This window comes from Lonchura striata, chromosome 3, assembly GCF_050655825.1.
Source record: "Lonchura striata isolate lonStrDom1 chromosome 3, ASM5065582v1, whole genome shotgun sequence".
In the NCBI taxonomy this organism is placed as follows: domain Eukaryota; kingdom Metazoa; phylum Chordata; class Aves; order Passeriformes; family Estrildidae; genus Lonchura; species Lonchura striata.
This window is the reverse complement of record NC_140705.1, coordinates 86,439,668-86,459,986: the sequence shown is the minus strand read 5'-3', so window position 1 is coordinate 86,459,986 and position 20,319 is coordinate 86,439,668. Positions and strand designations below refer to the sequence as shown.

Genomic DNA, 20,319 nt, shown 5'->3' with positions numbered 1-20,319 from the left:
TCTGAATAGCTTACCCACTGCAAAATGAATTTTGTGATACGGAGCAAAACAGGGACACTTTCTTAGGAGTCTAAAAACAGGTTTAAGAATGAAATTCCATTTAGACATGCAGCAATGCATCAGTGTTTGAAGTTCCAGTTTGCTTAGACCGCTGTCTCATGGCAAGACCTCAGGAATGCAGGATTTAGGTGGAATTTCCACTGCCAGGCAGAGACACTGAAGGAGAAAAATACTCAGACATACAGAGGACCCGCAGCTTTTTCAGCTGAGGGACTGGAAACAAAGCATAGCCCTTCTGAAATTCTTACTGGGGTAATTTCTGTCATATTAAGGCCCTGAAGCAAAACCAGTGTGGGTTTTGGCAATAAGCTCCTTGTTTTCCTTTAAGCAGCTGCCAGAAAAGAACTTAAGAATAGAATAACTTTTATTTCCATTGTTTTTCCTCTGCTGTTTAGCTTCAGCCTTGGTTACCACAGCAGCATGGGAATGACTGGAGCTGGTGGCAGCCTCTTTGCATTTGCTGCACACCAGCTGGGAGGTGGCCCCCCTCAAACTCCTACAGAGGAGGCTGTGAATGTTCAAACCTTCTGTGCATGATCAGCCAGAGCAGCATTCTTCTGCCTTGCTTCAGCCCCTACACACAAACCAGTCCTCAAAGGAGAGTTTGGGAATATTGATTTTTCCTTCTTGCAGTATGAGGGAGTGATTCTTCTGCAGCCTGGTTTCTCTTGAGGAAGAGGGATTTCCTATTCTTAAATGAACAGGGGACTGAACTTTTCATTATACAATTAAAAGGACTCCAGCTGAGATTCTTTTTCTAGTCTTTGCCAAAACCTGAAATTATCTCCTCCCTTACTGTGAGTTTTGGATGTTTTGCTGCCCTTGTTTTCCCTGAACTTGGACATTTTCACATATCCCAAGGAAATGTATTCTATTGCCTCTTACAGGAAATGCCATTCGTCTCATGAGAGGGCTGCTTGACTGATTTCTGCCCTAATTTGACAGATCAAGGACACATTTTTCTTAAGCTTTTGTTTCAAATTTTGGAGCCTTCTGGGCTTCTGTGCTCATAGCCAAAAGTCATGATAAGAAATGGGGTAGGCTGGTAATTACCACAGGAATGGAATCAGTTAAATCTGTATTTCCAGAGCTGTAGACTCATGGGAAATTTGTGAAACAGCAATGGATAGTCCAGAGTCAGATTCAGGAAAAGAAAGGGTTTGTCAGGAAGGTCATTTGGCTAAACTAGATACACATTACAGCTGGAATTTCTGGAAGATAAAGTGCAACTGTTTGAGTAAAAAAATATTCCTGGTGAGCTCAAAGTACTGGAAAAAGTGTGAAGAATTCCAGATGCTTCTACTGAGGCTCAGGAGGTGATGTATGCATGGCATCTCCCTGCCATGGAACAGGTAGAAAAGGGATGGAAAAGGACAGTAATCACAGGTGAAAAGGGCTATTAATTGAAAAGCAAATAGGAAATAACAGAAAGATAGTTGGAAAAAGTGGACATTGATGTAAGCCTGTTCCCAAAGCACATTTTCCTTGGGATGACTGGGAGATGGATTCCATAGATGGGTGCCTGGTGTAACTCCACATGAACTGGAATTGCAGTGCTGTGGGGTTACCCTGTGCACACCAACATTCCCATGTATTTGACTTGTAGGGAGCACTGCAGGGCTTGGGCAGGGGCCTGCACGAGGCATAGCTCAGCTGGCACAAGTGGCCAGGCTCACCTCAGTAGCCTCTGGCACATGGGGAGGGTGGAAGCATCCTTCAGGCAAACAGAGAAGTATAGTGAGAGGAGCCAAGCATATGTGAACCATGGGGATTCAGCCTCATTTAGATTGCACTCTCTCAAAACTCTTCAGCAGCACTGTATGAAAACCACCCATGGTTCTGTAGGCTGACTTTCTGAAGTAGATACATGCCTGTTAAAAAATGTGGCAGGGCTGTCAGCAACATTCTTGTTATTTAGGTTCATAGCTCTCTGCTTTGCCCAGCAGTGGGACCTGGGCTGGATACCAGGCCAGGAATGCAGCTGGTTAAACCCAAGCTAAGAACTGTTAACCTGGAGTGAAACTCCAGTGTTTTGGTGCAGTGACCCTGTGAGGGGAACTTGGCGTTCATGCTGCAGAAGAGGTTGCTGCATTTACTTGGCCTACATAGGAACGGCATGATGTATGTGGCTCTTACATTGGTAAAGCTGCTGTAAATAATTAGCATACATTTTCTGCTTTTAAATTATCCCTAATAGCATCTTTTATTCCCCTAAATGACCTCCAAGGAAGAGCCTTGCAGATAGTCTGAAGAAAGCAGCACCAAACATCTCTTTTTTGAAAGCAATGTCCTCAGCAAATTAGACACAGAGGCCTTTGGAATGCTCTGCTGGTTTTATGGAGCATGAAATTGTAACTGAGAAGCATCATTAGGGTTAATTTTTTGCACTTTAGGTTAAATTCAGACATTTTCCATGGTAAAATAATTCCATCTTCTTAATTTGCTGCCTTTTCCTGTAGATCCCTGTCCAATTGATACATTTTATACTGACAATTGTTAGAAATATTTGCAATAGTCAAACAAAATTCATGACCAAAATCCAGATAGGAATTTATTGTAATTTATTATCTCTTTCCCAGCCAGCTGCTGTTCATTTGGGATATAGCAGGGAAGGTGGTTTAAATGTGTGTTTTAGTACACAGAGTTAGTGTAGGGATTTTTAAAACTTTATAATAATGGAAATGCAGATTAACTGTTACATGTGGGCCATTATGATGGGTGGAAGCAAGAGAGGAGGAGTGGATGCGCAGGAATGACTGAAGACAAGCAGGCTGGTCCATCTCTGAAGTTTACACCTAGCAGGAGGATCATGGCATTTTTCATCTTCAGTTATGCAGACAGTCCCAAAATCAGTCTTCATGCCCTGAAGCAATCCAAATCCTCCATTTCTTTGAGCAGTCTGATGAAAATATTGTTTTAACCTGTAATGGCCATAGGAATGTTACAGTCCTGCTGTCCATCCATACCCTTACAGCACAATCATCCTAAAGAAATCCTCCAGTACCTTTCAGACAAAATGATCATCATGGTTGTAGCCTTTTTTATGGTGTCAACTACTAGCAGGGAAGGAAAGTGTGCTATTTGTGTGAGCTGGTATTTTAACATGTGTAAAGGGAACAGCAAAGCTCAGGCAGGATGGATTGGCTTAGAAGATCCTGGGTGTGCGGAGTGCAGTGCAGGCTGAGAGTTCCCAAGTCTCAGGAATGATCATCCCTTCTGACTCTACAGGTCAGACTCTCCCCTCAGTGGCCCCTGGGGAGTGAACCTAAATCATTACTCTGGATTTAGGAGCAATAGTAGGGTGAAAAGGATTTCCTGGCTGTGGTGCAAAATGATACAAGTCTATCTGTATTCCTGCATTCTTAAAATTGTAGTGCTGCATGACAACATTAACAATACCCACTTCACTTGCAAATGGGATTCTTTATAATCTAACTAGAAGGATGGGAGCACTGAGAAGCCAACCTTTCCTAGAAGGATGTCCCCTCCACACAGTAGCTCCTGGAGAAGTGCCTTGAGAGACTCCACTGAGTGCTCCCCTCATGATGCCACAGGTGATGCTGTTTGAGATCATATAAAAATGCCCAAAAGGATAATGTTTAAGTTCCCCAAGAGAAGGATGGAAAATCAAGGATAAGTGTGATGCTAGCTGAGGAGCAGGATTGAAGAAATGGCTTTACTTCCTGTAGACTTCCTTTGTAACATTAGGTTTATGTCTCACAAAAATCACATTTTAAAAAGTATTTGGGCCTTAACGATACAGGTGATTTCCTTAGGTTATGCTCAAAGCCTCTAAAAGTGGCAGTTTAATGACTTCCCAGCTTTGTGGACCTGCATCTTGGCTCTTCTCTTGGACAGTGACTGTAACTGGGGCTCTGCCATGAAGACATCTTGCACCAGAGCCTGTGAGGTGCCTGGTACACAGGCCTGCAGGCAGTAAGTTGTCTCCTTGTCTGATCTGCCTCAGTGCTAATTCATGTCCAGCCTATGTTAGTGTGCCATGATGTATTGATACAGACAGTTTTTCAGCACCTGAGGCTCTGGTTTTGAGATTACTGACTTGTTCCCTTCACCAAGAGGAGTAAAATTAGGGAAGAAATAAGGTGCTTGTGTGTGTCCTTGTTTATTTTCCCCCATTGTGAAGCATTAATTGGTGACTGACTGCAAAATTTCCTTTCCCTGGTTGTTCTTACAGGACTCATATAGGAATTAGAAAATGTCATTATATAATAGTACAAGGGATGGCAAATCTCATATGGAAGTGGAACACTGTGAAATGTTGTCAGGTCCTAAGGACACTCCACTAATAATACGCCTTCTTTGGCAAAAGAGGGAATAGGCAAAGTTATCTGCGATGTAATGGTCTGACTTGGCATTTACAACTTGCAAGCCACTGTTTAGCAGCTCAGCAGTTCAGCAGCTCAGTTTAGGATTATGGAAATATAAGCAGAGAGGAATATTGTTTGAAATTGTGAGATGGTTTGATAAATTTCCTTCTTTTACAGATTCGGTTAAACAGCAGAGGACTTATATATTCTGTTGGTCTCTTGCTGGCATCAGTTTTTGTCACAGTATGTATATAGTCTTTTGTTCTTCTTTTCCAAAAGAGGGATTTTTATAGACATTTTCTTCACCTGATCCTTTCTCACCTCCAGCTGAAATAGTGGTTGCAAAGTCTGTTGTTGTGGGATAGGGGTGCTCCCTGTTTGAAAAGCTTCCCAAGGTCTTGATTTGGCTCTTTGCAGGAGCTCTCACTCCCATGGGATGACACTCCTGCCTGTGTGTTTTCCATGGGAGGAACCTGGGAGAGCCATTAGTAATCACTAGGAATTTCTATGCTAGAGCTGAAGCAGGTCCCTTGATGCATAATGAGATCCATTGTCCTGTGAGACAAGCAGACAAAATGCTGAGCAGGTTGCTTGGCCCTCTCTAGGATCCTTCTGAAATACAACACACTCCAGAAAAAACAGTGCCTGACAATGTTTCTGTTGAAATCAGTACTTGGTGTTCCCTGACCTTTCCCAGAAATTATAGAAGAGGAATGATGTGGCATCTTCCAAATCTTGAGATGGGAGGGGAATCCTGTGCAATGCACAACAACACAATTCCCACATACACAAGATGTTAGTCTTTGATGGGAGCAAACTATGCAAAGTCAAGCAGTCTTAGACTGTGTAGCTCTAGGTTGGGATGCAGAGGAGCGCATGAAGCATTTTGAGTTTAAAACAAAAGAGGAACCTGGCCCTTAAATCCATTTCTGATTGAAATAAATGGGATTGTTCTTGCCAAAATTAAATTCACTGCAGAAACCTAAAGTGAGGTGATGTAAGTCAGGGTGGTTTTTGTGACTGCTGCTCTGATTTACTTGAGCTGTGGTTTTCAGCTCACTTGGTGCAGTTTGTGATTGCTTCCAGCTAATCATCATCAGTAAGGGGACTTTCTCTTTTGGCACCTGTAGCTGAGGAGGGGATTTACCACTTTATTCAAAATGTTCCTGCTGTGGTGGCTTACTCTGTGTTTATTGTAGGTTTTTGGTGTCCACATGAACAAATGGAAACTGGATAAGAAGCTAGGGTGTGTGTGCCTTTTCCTTTACGGCATCTTCCTGTGTTTCTCCATCATGACAGAATTCAATGTTTTCACTTTTGTGAACTTGCCAATGTGCAGAGATCACTAACACAGGTGGCAGACTGTCGGGAGGAGCTTCCTTCTTACCGGTGCAATACAAGCCACGGCTGGCATTTCCTGGATGCAGTGCACCTCCAAGTCGTGACCTATATCCTGTTCACTGTTCATAGGACCCATGGCCCCATCTAGGTTTGCCCTCTCTCTGGCCCCCACAACCTGGAACAATCCTTCATCGATGTGAAGAGCTTTTTTCAACATCCATGTGATTTCCTTGCTCAGTTTTTGAACAGTGTGACTGAGAATCAAGATGAACTGGCTGTTAACTGGTGTTAAGCCAGTCAAACTGATCTGCTGCAATTCCTTCTTTTTTAAGTTATTTGATGGAAGACGAATTAATTTATGACTTAAGACTATTGCTACAATGCAGGAGAGAGTATGCCATATGGAGGTTGATTTTCAAGGAGAATCATGGGAATTTTTTTTGGTTGTGGGGAGTGTTTTTTGTTTGTTTTTAGCTTTTAGTTTTGGGTTGGCAGGTTTTTTTGTTTGTTTGGGAGTGAGGGTGTTGCTTTTGTTCTTTTTTTTTTACTTGTCAGAGATCAACATCTTCTCTTGCATCTTCTCCCTCTGGATCTCCTGTAACAATCCAAAGGCCACAGGGCAGTGTAAAATGGAAATGCAATTCAAGGTACTTAGCATAAGAATGGATAAAAGAAGATTATCAAGGAAAAAACTGTTGACTTTTTACTATAAATAGTTAACCTTGTACATGTCTGTTAAAGAATGCAAGCTAAATGTGGGTTCAAAGGGTAAACACTGCTACCATTTTACTATGAATGTTGGAGTTTTATTACAAGAGTGTTTGTTATTTCCAAGCAATAGTTTGATTGCCAGCCCAGAAGGGCTACCGAGGATTTGTCCTGGTTTTTAATGGTGTGCACATGGAAATGGAAGGCCAGAACTTTCTCTGCTTCATCAGATTTCTGGTTTTGGGGGGATTCAATAGTTTATGTCTTATTCAGGAGGACATAAGTACATGTGAAAACTTTTCTAAGTGAGTTACAGACACTGGTTTCTTTAAGAGGAAAGAGGCGTATTTTGCACAGACATGGTTACTGAAGTCATAATTTGCCATTCTTTCACGTATACACTGGACCTGGCCTGATATTTTTCATCTTAAGCAGTTGAACTTATCTGATAACAGATCATGTGGATTCATCACCTCTCCTTTTGGGAGGAAGGAAGACATAGACAGAAATGGCACATTTTAAAATGTGGAATATCTTCAATGCAGACTCTCACAGATCTTAAGTTATTGTGAAAGTTTAGCTCTTCATTGTTCCAATATCCCTGCTAGATTTTGTATAATTCTGTATTAATAAGCAGGCAGAATTCCACCCCCGAGAAACACCATCACTGCTTCATTTGTATGTATTGATACTGTACATTCTTGCCACTGCGGCTCTTGTATTTACTTTAAGCACTGATCACTTCTGATCCTCTTGTATATGTTCTGCTATGAAATGTATTAAGAGACTATGAGCTAGGTGAATGTTTTTGTGTATGGTACAAACAGTGGCAGATAATAGTAAAGGTACAGCAAACTCTACATAACAGAAAGAAAGGAAAAAACCCAAAACACCAAGCCCTAAACTATAGCAGGAAAAGAAAGCACTCCAGTTTAAAAGAAAAAAGAAGAGAGCTACATTTTGTTCACGGATGAAAATCCAATTATTTTTTCATTTGCACTTTTGGAATTGATCTTTTCAATCTGATTTTCTTTGGGCAAAATGTTGTAAATGAAAATATATTTACACCCTGTGGTTTCCCTTCAGCTCAGCATCTGGTTTTCTTTGTTTGTTACACCAAACACAAGGAGTTGCTGGTAGCTCTTGCACTGTGTGTGGCAGCAAAGTCCTGTGGAAAAAGCCTCGTCCCACTGGCCTTGCTCGGGGAACAAAGTGTGTCAGTGGATCCCTGGCAAGAAGAAGAAAGGGTCCAGAGACAGACAGAGAGTGGATGACATGCCAGCATCGCCAGTTTTCATCCTGGAAAGCAATTGTGTTGCTGCTCACTACAGCTGAGGTTTGAGCAGCCTTCTCATACCTGTGCCCGCGAGACATCCTCTTGCATTTGGAAGCCCACTGTACCTTCCTGTTGCTGGGTTTTTGTTTCTTTTATTGTTGTTATTAATGAGATTAATAATAATAATAATAGCAATCTCTAATATCCTAAAATACTTATATAAGTCAAATGATGTTTGCAACAATGTGGCACATGTCACTAAAGCCACCCCACAAACACGCAGCTTCACTTCATAGCGAGATGCAGTTGCTCCTAAGCAGAGTGTGTCCTTGCTGATAAGGGGAAGGAAAAAAAGAAGATTCATATCAGGGCCTATTATTCCTTCTATTTTGAATATTTTTACTGCTGCTCCAATGGAGCCAGTTGGATCTATTTCTGCGAAATAACCATTAACTATCCCACAGCACAAGAACTACACATGTATTTCTTAGGAACTTTTCCTACTGGTGTGCATTAAATACTGTAGTAGTCATAGTTTTGTGTTGTGTGTAAAACCTGAAATACCTTGCTTTGATACTTGTATGTGTTGCCAGAATGTTCTGCAAGCAGCTTGTTCTGAGCAGAAGCAAAAAGTACCTTGAACTGCTGTTACCTGTGCTGTATATGGCTTGATAAGCACGTCCTAAAGCAATGCTTTCTGCCAGATGTGCTGATGATATGCAGTGGAATTGTCAGGTCCAGACCTGGTTTGAAACAGAGCAGACCGACTGAGTGCGCCAGGAGAGAGCTTGCCTCTCATTCTTGTTAGCACAGTCATGGCCTGTGTAGAAGGCCCCAAAGCAAAAAACCAGCAATTTTTGGCATCCTTCCTATATGCTGTCTCCAAAAGTGGCATGGACAGTTCTATTCTGTTGCAGGGCATACTCAGGGCTTTACTGGGCCTTACAGAGGACTGAGTCTCCCAGGAGTTCTCTCCTCCCAGGGAGGTCAGACTCTGGAGGGTAGCCAGTGCCTGGCTCTGCTTTGCCTGTGGCTCTGCTTTGCCTGCGGCTGCATGAGCTGCAAGCTGTCACCGGATGCAGGGCCTCAGGAGCCAGCCAGGCTGGTGCCAGCACTGGGGTTGCAGTGGCTGCTTGGGGGTGGAAAGAGGGAGCTGAGGGGCTCGAGGCTCAGGCTTGAGGGGCTGCAGGGAGCCACTAGAGAAGCTGGGTTGTGTTGGGCATTTTTAGTATGACTGTGATTAATTTGCAGTTTTCATCTTCTGAAAGCAAGGGTCACCTTCGCATCCGAGGCTGCTCTGGCTCTTGGACCAGTCAACTGTTTTTGCTTCCATTCCTAGCAATTTCAGATGATCTTCAATTAGTATTTCAAAGGGAGATTATAGAGCCTTTTTCTCCATGGAGAGACTTCACTGCAGTTCTTACTTTGACTTAAATATGTGACCCTTGGCTGGCTTCATATTTGCTTGACATGGATGGCCTTCCTCTGACAGTGGTTCAAAGGCAGAATGACAGGAGAGGGTATGATAAGAGATGGTCTCAAGACATGCCGGGAAAACTGCTTTTGTCCCACTAAAGGTGAACTTTTTACTTGCCTTCTTTTTTCCCCTTTTTAAAAATTTTTGGTTTTCAGTGCTGTCTTTTTAATAGACTTTTTCTGTGATAGGAACATCAATATGAAATGTGTGCATGGGATATTTTTCACTTGCATAATTTGTTGTTTTTTCTGTGATGCCACTTGCATGCTTAGTTTCCAGATCTCTGTCCTCAGCTGTGTCACTGAAATAAATTGATTAGCTTTGGATTTGTGATGGTGGTACTCGTGGAGAATGAGGTGCAGGACTGGTTTTTTTCTTGACAAAACAAATCAGGTAGAGCAGCAGTCATATTTTGAAAAAACGACATTCAAGGTAGGTGGAGTGACCTGAAGGTAACATTTAATACCCTGCTGTCAGAACAGGTATTTTTATGTCTTTTCCAATTGGTACTTGTAAGATAAAATGTACATTCAGTGTTATTGAATAACTTTTTAGAAAATCATAGCTTTCTGCTGACAAATGTTTCTTATATTAAGATTTTTTGGAAACCTAATAATTTCAATTAAAGTTCACAGAGATGAAATAGTGCGAGGTTTGTCTCTTTCAAAGTTACACCACTGGAGCTTTAAACTTTTTTAAAAATATGTTTTGAAAATCAATTTCAGTGGACCATGCTTACCTGAATTTAATTCTGCCTTGTACTTTCAAAGTTTCACTTGATCAGCAGCCACTGCAAGTTAGTCTAAAAGAAACTTAAATTCTCATAAGAATGTCCCTTTTAGATTGGTACAATTTTAACTGAATCAGTTTAAAGCCATGGTTTTAAGGAAAGCAGTGGAAATTTGAATATTTGAAAGACCTCAGCCACTTCAAATTTAAGGAGCTGCAGAGTCTGAATGTGCTGAATGGATCTACCAAAAAGAATGCAAGGCTTAGTTTCAGGAAGGAAGTTTTCAGTATTCAGGGACTTGAGTGAAATCTGACTTTGGTGAAATCAGGGGCAGAACCCCTGTTACTGTTGTAAGGTCAGTGATGGGTTTATAGCAGTGAGTCCTGGAAAGGATGGGGGCACAGTGTTTTTTTGGGTGAGTGGCCTTCTTACCTGAATAGATAAATGACAATTAATAAGACCAAGCACCTTTAAGGGGATTTACATGAATACTCTCTTACCACTTAGTGGTCTCAAATCTGAAGCAGTTCCAAAAAGCATCTACTTCTGCCCTGCTTCCAAAAAGCATCTACTTCTGCATCTACTACTGCTTACACTTGTCTCTCTGAATCTGCAGAATCAAACTCTGGGGAGGATTTGATCCCTGCCTTTTGGAGAAGTTTGCTTTATTCTGGGAAAGCAATAGGGTAAGAAATGGCAGTCTGTTTCATTGTGCCCTGGGGATGTAAATTGGCTATGAAATAAATTATTTTCTGTCCTGGAACAGTCTGACATCTAGGCCAAGTTATCCAAGTTTGAGTAGAAGCACCTAATTTCAGGAAGGCTTCCAAAAAAAGCAGATTGTTTTAAGCAACATATTTTTAAACATACTTACGTAGCAAAAATTACTTTATTTTGGTAGTTTTTAGATAGATTTCTGTTTTTCTAATAGATTTGCAAAACAAGTTGGAAAGCACCCACACCAGAACAACCTGACAGAAATCATGTCATCATGTCAGTGTAGTCTTTATCTGCCAGGTAGGGTTTGAATGGTGCTAAAAGTCAACGAGATAATTTTACAGCACCAATTCAACGTAACGTTTTTGTTGCCAGCTGGGGAAAAACACACCACTGTATGCCTGACCCTGTGAGGATGTTTGTAGTTGGTTACAGATCCGCTCCACTGCTGAGCATTTGTCGCTGAGGTTTTCCATTGGCATGCCTGACAAGCAAAATGAGACCTTGGGCTCCCAGAGGAGTAATGCCTGCTGCTGAACATTTTTTCCTGTCAGGAGAGGAGAGGGTTGCAGGGGCACAGGCCCCTTGGCTACTAGTTACTGCTGCCAGCCTGGGATTACACTTGTTCCTTTTTCAGAGCAGGAACGTGTTCTCCTGAGGACCAAGTCTTTCCTTAGCTCTGGTCAGGGTTGCTTTTGGCTGATAAATGCTGGAGCAGGGGAGGGAACAAGGACTCCATTCAGTTTATGTGTGTAGGGGAGGATGTTGAGTGGCAGATGCTGTGTCACAGGAGGACTTTGGATGGAGCCTGTATAAATATTGGGACGTTCCATGAAATCTCTCCCATGGGCAGACATCCCTGTACACCCAGCAGCCACCCACTTTGCTTCCTTATTTTACCTTGCTCCTTGTGTTGCCAGGATTCAGAATTTTGCTTCCACTTTCTCATAAGCTATATCCCTCTGGCTTTGATGGCTGGACCACGTGCTGCTTTCTGTAACACAGAATTAATGCACTGGGCTAGCACAAATAGTATGCAGGTTTTGATCCAGTAAGCTGATCAGAGAAAATGCAAAGAGATCCTTGCTTGGCAAACCAGCCTCTGAGCACCTGACTCCAAACAGCACAAACTGCCTGCCTGGAAAGTGCCCCAAGCCACTGAAATAATCAAGCACCCCACAGGACATGGGAACACTTCTCGTGTGTTTTCAGAGACTCCCTCAAGGGAATTTTGCACTCTTTTTTTGCCCTCATGTGCAAAGACATTCATTATACAAAAAATATAATTGATCTAATTAAGGGATTCTAGATCTGACCTGGGCCTTTTACACTTTGTGAAGCCAGATTATAGTATGGGAGTTTTACTGAGGGACTTGGTCACAAGTTTTATAATTAATTGTCAGGTTTTTAGTGTTTTTTTTTTAAATGTATGAACATAGGTTTGTATTCAAGCAAAATGCCATATTTATACATATATATACACTTTACCTAGTAAAGTAGATGTGCTAACTGTTGTTAAATTGAAGTTCTGTGGTAATTAGCTGTTTCTGCATAGGAATAAATTCTTTACGTGGCAAGTGCTAAAGATGCTATAGGTGTGTAAGTATTTAAGACAATCTTACACATAGCTATTTATAAACTCAAGCAAAGTTTTTATTTGTTTTAGCAAGGTATTGTGAGTGGTGCATGGCAGTTGCCATGCATGTGTGTAATACATCTGTATACATTGAGTAATATTTCTAATTATTGTTAGTCACTTGAAATTCCAGATCTGTTGCTGACTATAAAGTCAGCTTTGGGAAAAAAAAAAAAAGAAGAGCATGTCTGGTACTTTGAGGAGGTCAGAAAGTTCTGCACTGCAGTATTCGTGCATTTTATTTATTTATTTATCAAACACAGAGTGCTGAGCCCCTGGTTCAAGAGAACATTTCCCCATGCTGGCAGAAGATTTAGGAACCTAATTTTGGTCCTCTCCTAAAGCTAATGCCAGGTTTCTGTGGATCAGGAGCCAAGCAGACTAAGCTATTTAAAGCATTTTTCTATCATTTTAAGTGGCCACAAAAAGGGGTGGGACCTTCTCAAATGATTCTTGTAACTTAGTAGAGAAGCTGAGAAATGCTAAGAGATCCAAAGATGCTTCTGCAAGTGATCTATAAGAGTAGAAATATGTAAATAGAAAATAGTCCTTGCACTTTTAATACTTGTAATATCATTGTTACAAGGTACTATTTGCAATAACCAAAATTCACATTTCATAAGCTATCCACAAGTAGAATTTTTTTGTTATTTTATTCCCCCTTTCTCATTAAGGAATTAATCTTCCTTTGACTTGTTTCCCCCAGTTATTTTCAAAAGTAAGTTATTGACTCTGGTTAAATGTGACAATCCCCCTAAACCAGGTGTCGTGTGCCAGCTAAAGCTTGGGGGAAACTGACTTTTATTGTCCCAGCTTTATGACAGGGTTGTTCCCATTTACAACAGGCAAGGACCTCCCATCTTGAAATCCTGCAGTAAAAACGGTCCCACTGCTCACAAACACAACTCTCCCCTATTTCCACCACACTGGTTTGGGTTCAGTGTAGAAGAATCTATCAGATTGTCACTATCAGTGGAGTTACAGTAGGACTTTCTGGGGGAAAATACAACAGCAACAATAGAGTCCTTTTACAGACAATGTATTGGAGGGCTTTTTTTTGTCGTCTTTTAAAGACGTAGGGCAATTTTAGATCAGGAAAGGAAAAAAAATGGAAGATAAAGCCTGATTGTACGAAGTACAGCCTCAGTCTTTCATGAAGGTTTATAATAATGTTCAAGTTTTGCATAGAGTGAGCTCCCATACTCTGTCAAGCATAGAGCTCAGCTGAGTTTTTCATCCTTGGTATTAAGAAACAATGTTTTCTCTCATGTTTCTCACTGCACTCAGGACCTCTGAGCATAATATGCATTTCTGTATCATGGAACTGCTTATAGGTGAAATGAGCAAGCACAGAGATTGAACCACAATAGGTTTTTGAAAGAAGCCAAAGCAAGCATGTTTGTGTAGTAATTTCATTCTGAAGTAATTTTTTTTTAACGAGTGCCAGAAGCAGATGACACAAAGTATGAATCTGTAATCGTGCAGCACCAGTGGAGAGCAAGTGCAAGTGAAAATAGTATGGCATCACAAAAAGCTGTCTGTAATTCAGATACTGCCAAGTTTCACAGGGGTGGCATTTACATGAAGATTTTCCTGGATGCTACTTGATCTTTGCAACCCTTGTTCTTTGGTCAGGAGAGCTGAATAGTACTTTGTCACTTCCTGAGAGAGAAGGGAAACAGATGCCTAACCCAATGTCTCTGACTCTTACCCTGGCTGTACAGGTGAGTGCCACTCTGTGTACCTGAGAGTTCTCTGGTGTGCAGTGAACTTTGCAGTGCATTGAAGATTTAGGGATAAATTTTAGTTAGCATTCCCTTGAGGAGCAGTGTGATTGACTTCACTGTTCCCCCTTGTAAAGCTGAGAATCCTTACTATGCAGGCAGTATTGTGTGAGATTGCTAATGGAATGTTACCTTCATCCTTGCATCAAATCTTTGCTTTCAAGACTGAAACAATACTTGGAAGATGTTTGTAACAGTCTGGGGAATTTGTTTGGGTTTTTTTGTTTTGTTTTTGTTTGTTTGTTTGTTTTGTTTGTTTTTGGTTTTTTCTGTCTATCAAAGTAATGTGCAATATGAACCCTCCTGGCAAGGTCTGGCAATGGTTTGGATGTTCCTCTTGCTGGTGCATTCATCAGAGCTTCAGCCAGTGGGATGTATGAGAGGGTAGGAGTGCCGCTTCTCCTGGGCACAGACACAGGTGTGTGACAAGCAGTGGAAGGGGCACTTCTGCCAAGCACTCCAGCACAGGCCTGGCAACGGGAGTTGAGACTCAGGTAAATCAGGATTCCAGAGAACAAAAAGGTGAGCAGATAGACTTGTTAATCTTCTAGTATGCTGTGTAAGTTTTAGCTCCTTCCAATGTTTTTTTCCAAGCCAAACCCAAACTGATGTGTGTACATGGGTGCCAAGCCAAAGGTAGCCAAGCTCAGCACCCACAGTCAGCCTGGCATCACTAGGGCATGTGGGGATAGCCCTAGTGCCAGCACTCTTTTTGGGGGGGAGGTGTTTAAATCATTTCAGGGCCCAGCAGTCAGCTGTTCAAGATCTGATCATTTCACAAAGCTATAATAGAGAATTTGAGTTTGTACCGTTGCTGAAGTCTTAGGCTGCTGAACATGATCCCTGCTATGGCTTGTTCCAAAACAGAAGGCTGAGACTGTACCAGTCTCTGAATCTTGGGCATGGTGAGGTTTCTGCTTTGTGATACAGTCATAGCATTCAAGCTGCAGGAAACACACCAGTAAAAGTGACTGACAGGAGCACTTTCTATTTGATTGAGGATCAAATGACACTGTCTGGGTCCCTTATTGCTGGGCAATTCTGTGATGCTTCTAATCATTAGGAAGAAAATGTAGGTGGAACTGAGTGCAAATGTACATATAATGTATGTTCATTTACAACCAGCCAGAAAGCAAAACAAGCAGTGGTTTCTAGTAATATAATTCTACTCAAAATAGCTTTCAATTAAGTCAGCTTGAAAGTGTTAAAATGGTGAAGCCACAGACAAGACATTTGTTACCTTTTGAAATTAGTTGCAATGGTTTTGTCATACTTGTACAAGTGTTACAAGGTCAGCCTTTCTGTATGTTTTACAACTTATTGTAGAATAGTCTTCTATGCATAGCTGTTCCACTTGCCTGTGTAAGTTACAAATCTAACAAAAATGAAAGCATGCATTTTTCTCTGTTTGCTGGTAACCTATAAAATTAGAAATTTGTATTTCTGTGATTTTAATGTTATACTATAAACAAAATTCACAGCACTATTGTCTATGAAATATCAAAAAGTTTTATCCAAATGAATTACTTTAAATGTTTTGTCAATTGATTTAATTGTGTCAGGCATCTACACTAAGACAATATAACATTTATCAATAAAAATATCCTCTCTTTGTATTAACTTAACATTTCAGGGTGTGCTTGGATATAGGACTACAGCACCCCTTTGGGTTCCAATCCCAATGATTTATTAATTTTTGGCTTAATTTTGAGAGCATTTTATACCCCTTGTTTGACCTGAGCACTGGATTCAGGAGTGAAGAAAGAAGAAGAGAGTTGTTAAATTTTGTATTATCTGTGCCACTGAATGTGTGTTTGCTGTGAAGGTGTGTGCACCAGAGCAATTCCTTTAGAAGTTATCCAGTACACGTAGGAATCTGTGTGGAAACAAACACTCTGGGAACTTTATGTGTTATTTTATAAAGACTCAAATTCTGCTCTTTTACAACAGTACAGATAGGAAATTACTGCACTGGCATGAGTTAAATCTGTTCTAGCAAAGGGAAGCAGGTGTTGATTGTCACCCTCCTGGCTGGAGGAACCTGTGCCTGTGCCTGTTCAGCCGTTGAAGCCATGGTGATGAGAGCCAGTCCTCCGTCAGAAGCAGTTCCTGGAGTCATGTTCTCAGTAATGCTTAGAATAATAATGAGGGGGTGGGCAGCTTCCCTTGGAATGTGACAGGGCTGGTCAGAAGCCCCTGCTCTAAGAGGGAAATACTTGTGCTGCTTTTCTACTCTGCACCAGCTAGGGAGCTGTAGCTCCCCACCCCCACCCCCCCACCCCCCCCCCCAACCCAGCGTAGCCTGCCCTGGTAACAGGATGCGTCTTCCTCCTACCTCATCCCATGGGACATCTCAGCAGGTCCCCCCTCCCATTGTACTTTCCCTGAAGGAAGGACTTGAGATCCGGGAATGAAAAGGCACTTAACTGGGTCTGGCTGCCTCACCTTGAACACCTTTACTTGTGTCTCCTGTTCTCTGACAAAAGGATTTCTTCCTTCTGAAGTACACGCCATGTCTCCAAGAAGCAGTGCTGTGTCTTAGGCAGGTTATTTACACATCCACAGTTCATTCCAGATACAGAAGAGTCCTGCAGTGCAGAAAAGGCACACCTGCTGATCCTACACCTCTGTCCACAAGTGCAGGGATGAGGTGCAGCTCTGATGTTAATGTAGAAAATGTCTTTGATCATTGCCAGCCCAGCAGTTGTCTTGAAAGTATTTTCCATATTTTCCATTGGTGTGATTGTTTGCTTTTCATTTCTGTGTGCTTACAACCCAAAGCATATGTTGGAATCCATACGGATGCTCCATCTCTCTAGCTATTTCCCCATGCCTGGTTTTCTGGTTCAAAGATAATCTTGCTGCTTGTCACAATTTGGTGCAGTTCCAATTAGCTGTTGGTCTCTGAAGATACTCTCACTTCCTACCCTGTGACATGGTGATATGCCAAATGTGCATCTTTTTTGATTCTGCCTTGTGTGCTTCACTTCAGAAAATTTTTATGTAGCTTACAGCCTGAAAATTAGAAATTGGTTTTCAGAGATCAGGCGAGTATTTGAATTTCTAACCACTTTCATTAAAAGTAGGAAAATCAAAGTGTGACGGCAAGCCATCATTGATTTCAATGGAGTAGATATGGATGAACATGTATTCATACTCATGTATTTACTTTTGCTTCTTTAGAAGCTGTTCCTGTGTTGCCTTTACAGTTATTCTTCAACTGCCACAAGCCCTGACTAAGCAAAGATGTGAATTCTTAATGCAGAAGGAAAAAAAAAAAATATTAAGCATCAGAGCAAAAGTACAAGCTGGTTAAAAGAAAACTAACCCTCCTCTCCCACATGACTACCTTAAATATGCAAAACTAGTGCACAAATCTGTTTTTTTCCCCCTGTGGAGGTCACATCTAGCTTGCTTTACAGAGGCCTGACTTGTGTTTTTGCCACCCCAGAAGTTACTTGCTTTGAAATAACACTTGCAGAGATAAGAGATATGTTCTTTGTAAATTGCAGATGAAAAAATCTCCCTCCAGGCTCTGCCCACTTGATTTTGACCTGTTTATTCCAACAGAAAGAGTGTGTGCATGCTGGGCAGGTTGTGGGGCTGCTTGGCATCCCAAAGCAATGGGGTTTTACACTGCAGGAAGGCTGGGGCATTTCCATACAACTCTCGTGCACACCTCCCAGCTCCAGGTGAGACTTCCTACCTGGGGCTTCTCCCTATCTTTGCATAGGCATGCCAGGATATGGATATTCTAGACATGCTAACCACACCCTGGAAAACAAGGGCTTTAATTGTAAGAGGTTTTAGTGCCAAATCAATTCTGCTGTCTAAAACTGGGCAGCCTGTGGGTTGCTGCTAGGCTGCACAGCTCTTGGAAGTGCAGCTCCCAATCCCTGGTGCTGGGAGGTGGATGCACACAGGTGCTCCCAGTACACTATGCTTGCTGGAAAGCTGAAGCAGAGGCAACATGTGACCATGCCTTGGGAAGAGCAGTGTGGAGACATGGGACTTGGGATAAGCTGCAGGTATGTTGGTTTTGCGTGGTTTTCCTCCCTGCTGCAGCAGTGATCAGCCCTCTGGGCACAGCTGAGCATCTGCCCACTTCCCATCCAGCTGCCTCGAGCAGGCTGCAGCATTCAGAGAGGAGGAGGAGGCTGATCTTCAACTTCTGACTGTGGGGAACAAACAACACTCTCTTTACAGTGCCAAGCAAATTGCTAGAGAAGAGTAGCACAGAATAAACAAAAACAATTGAATGCCACAGCCTGGAGGGAGCAGGTGCAGTGAAAGTACTTCAAACTGTGCACACAAGATTTTACAAGTGAACATTTTAAAAATAACTGGGGGAAAGAAAAAGTGGCATAAATAATATATCAGCTGCAGTGCAAATGTCTCAAACAAGTAACATTTTAAAAAGAGAACTCTGCTTTGTGTGTGAACTTAAATCAACACTTGTCCTGCCTGAAATCTTTTTGTGCTGACTGCAGGGAGATCTTGGATTTTAGAAGTGTATTTTCTAATGTTGCAGAGCAATGCCATCTAGGGCATAGAGCCTTACAGTTACTAACAGGAATGCTATCCATCCTTAGTGACAGAGCTTCCTGGATTGAATATTTATGACTAGTTCATCACATCTGCATTAGGCCTGTTGAAATTTGCTCATTTTTAATATCTGTTTCCAGTTTTCTGGACTATGCTCCGTTGTTAGATATTAGTGGATTGTTTTGTCTCAACAGGAACATAATGAATTTCTGGATATACCTTTTTTCGCCCTTAAATCCTCTTGCTAGTTTTCATCTGTGCAGCTCAGCAGGGATTATTGATGGTCTCTCTAATCATCAGCTACTCGAGGAATCTGCTGTGGCTGTGATTAGAGCCACAGTACACTTGGGCAGTATATTAAAATATTAAACCTAACAGGCCAGATCTTGTAATCCATACTCAAAGCTATTTACTGTGTTGCTGAGGCTCTCCTGTTCAAATCAAGCTGTGTCTAGAGTGCTGGTCTGTGTTAGCTGAACCCCAAGAACCTGGCCTGGTCACAGCCTGTCCTCACTCCTGGCTGATGCAGCTCTCTCCAGGCTGAAGATGAAGTGTCAAATACAAAGTAACAATCTGCTGGGTTTTGTACATCTTGGGTACCATCTCTTCTTGCTTCCTGCCATTTGAATTCATAATGCTTGGCCTTTCTAGGGAATGGTAGCAATATTTAGTGGCACTTTAGAAAAATATAGTTTGTCTCTGCAATGGGTTTTGTTCTATGTACACAAATTTGCTTCCCGTTAGAGAAGAGCAAGTGCTTTAACTCACAAACAGGACATTCTTCAAACTCCCAAGGCTGCACACCAAGTTCTAGACCAGCCAGTTTCTGCCTGCCTCTGTGAGACTTACCTTTGCAGCTGATGATCCTCAAGTTACTGGTTGTGTATGACTTTGTTGCTTTTACTAGCAGCTCCAAACTGAAGGCAAAATACTTGACTACAATTTGAAAACATACTGGGAAATGTTAGTACTTTCACTAATAAAGATAAGAGCTTTTAATGTAGCTGCAGGAATTCTTTCCCCTTCCCTGGAATAATGGCATTCTTGTTGCTATCTGAGCATAGAGGAGGCCTGATTCTCCTCCAGGTTCGCAGTGGTCTGGTTTGGCTGCCAAGAGATAATAAAGCAAATGCCTACTGCCACCTTAGAATGGCATTGTCTGCAGACACTCCAAGTCTGGGGAAGGATTAGATATCAACAGTATTAATTATTCACATTAAGTAAAATTAGTAATTAAATTTTTGTAGGGTCTTGTTAAACAGAGCACTGTCAAAACATGATGCTGAAGTAACAAATAATTGGTACATCACAGTTCTCCCTAATGATCTGTTGTCCCATACATTGGTATAGTGTAGGTCACTCCTCACTGTAACTGGAGATCTAGAGCATAGATGACTTTATTTAGAAAACAATTTTAAAGCCAGGCTACAAATACTGTCTTTTTCCCATTTTAGTGTAAAGATAAAAGGATGAATCACAATCATTACTTTCCTGCAAGTTAAGACAGCTGTGAGAGAAAGACTGGAAATATCAGCCTGGCTTTTTAAAAGGTGATGAGAGCATGCTGGTTTTTGCCAGGGCTCCATCAACTATAGTGAAGACAGAGGCTGGTTTACTCAGTAGCTGGTACTTCCAAGTTCAAACTTGGATCAACTCAAGTTGCTGTCCTTCAGTGGTGGGTCAGAGACAGAATCAGAGATGCTGAACTAGGGTGCAC

General features: G+C 41.7%; 1 protein-coding gene across 5 annotated transcripts in view; it reads left to right on the top strand.

Annotated features, from left to right (window-relative positions):
- Nucleotides 1–19,605, top strand: part of SLC24A3 (solute carrier family 24 member 3) — a 126,215-nt gene extending 106,610 nt beyond the window's left edge. For 2 of the 5 annotated variants that reach the window (XM_021543338.4, XM_085575618.1), the window contains 2 exons: nucleotides 4,566–4,631; nucleotides 5,588–19,605. In XM_021543338.4, coding sequence (XP_021399013.2) covers nucleotides 4,566–4,631; nucleotides 5,588–5,737 — 216 coding nt within the window. In that variant the 3' untranslated portion in view covers nucleotides 5,738–19,605. The remainder of the gene's footprint in view (nucleotides 1–4,565; nucleotides 4,632–5,587) is intronic. The other 3 variants (XR_014953859.1, XR_014953858.1, XR_014953857.1) reach the window with 3 other exon arrangements.
- The last annotated feature ends 714 nt before the right edge of the window (nucleotides 19,606–20,319 follow it).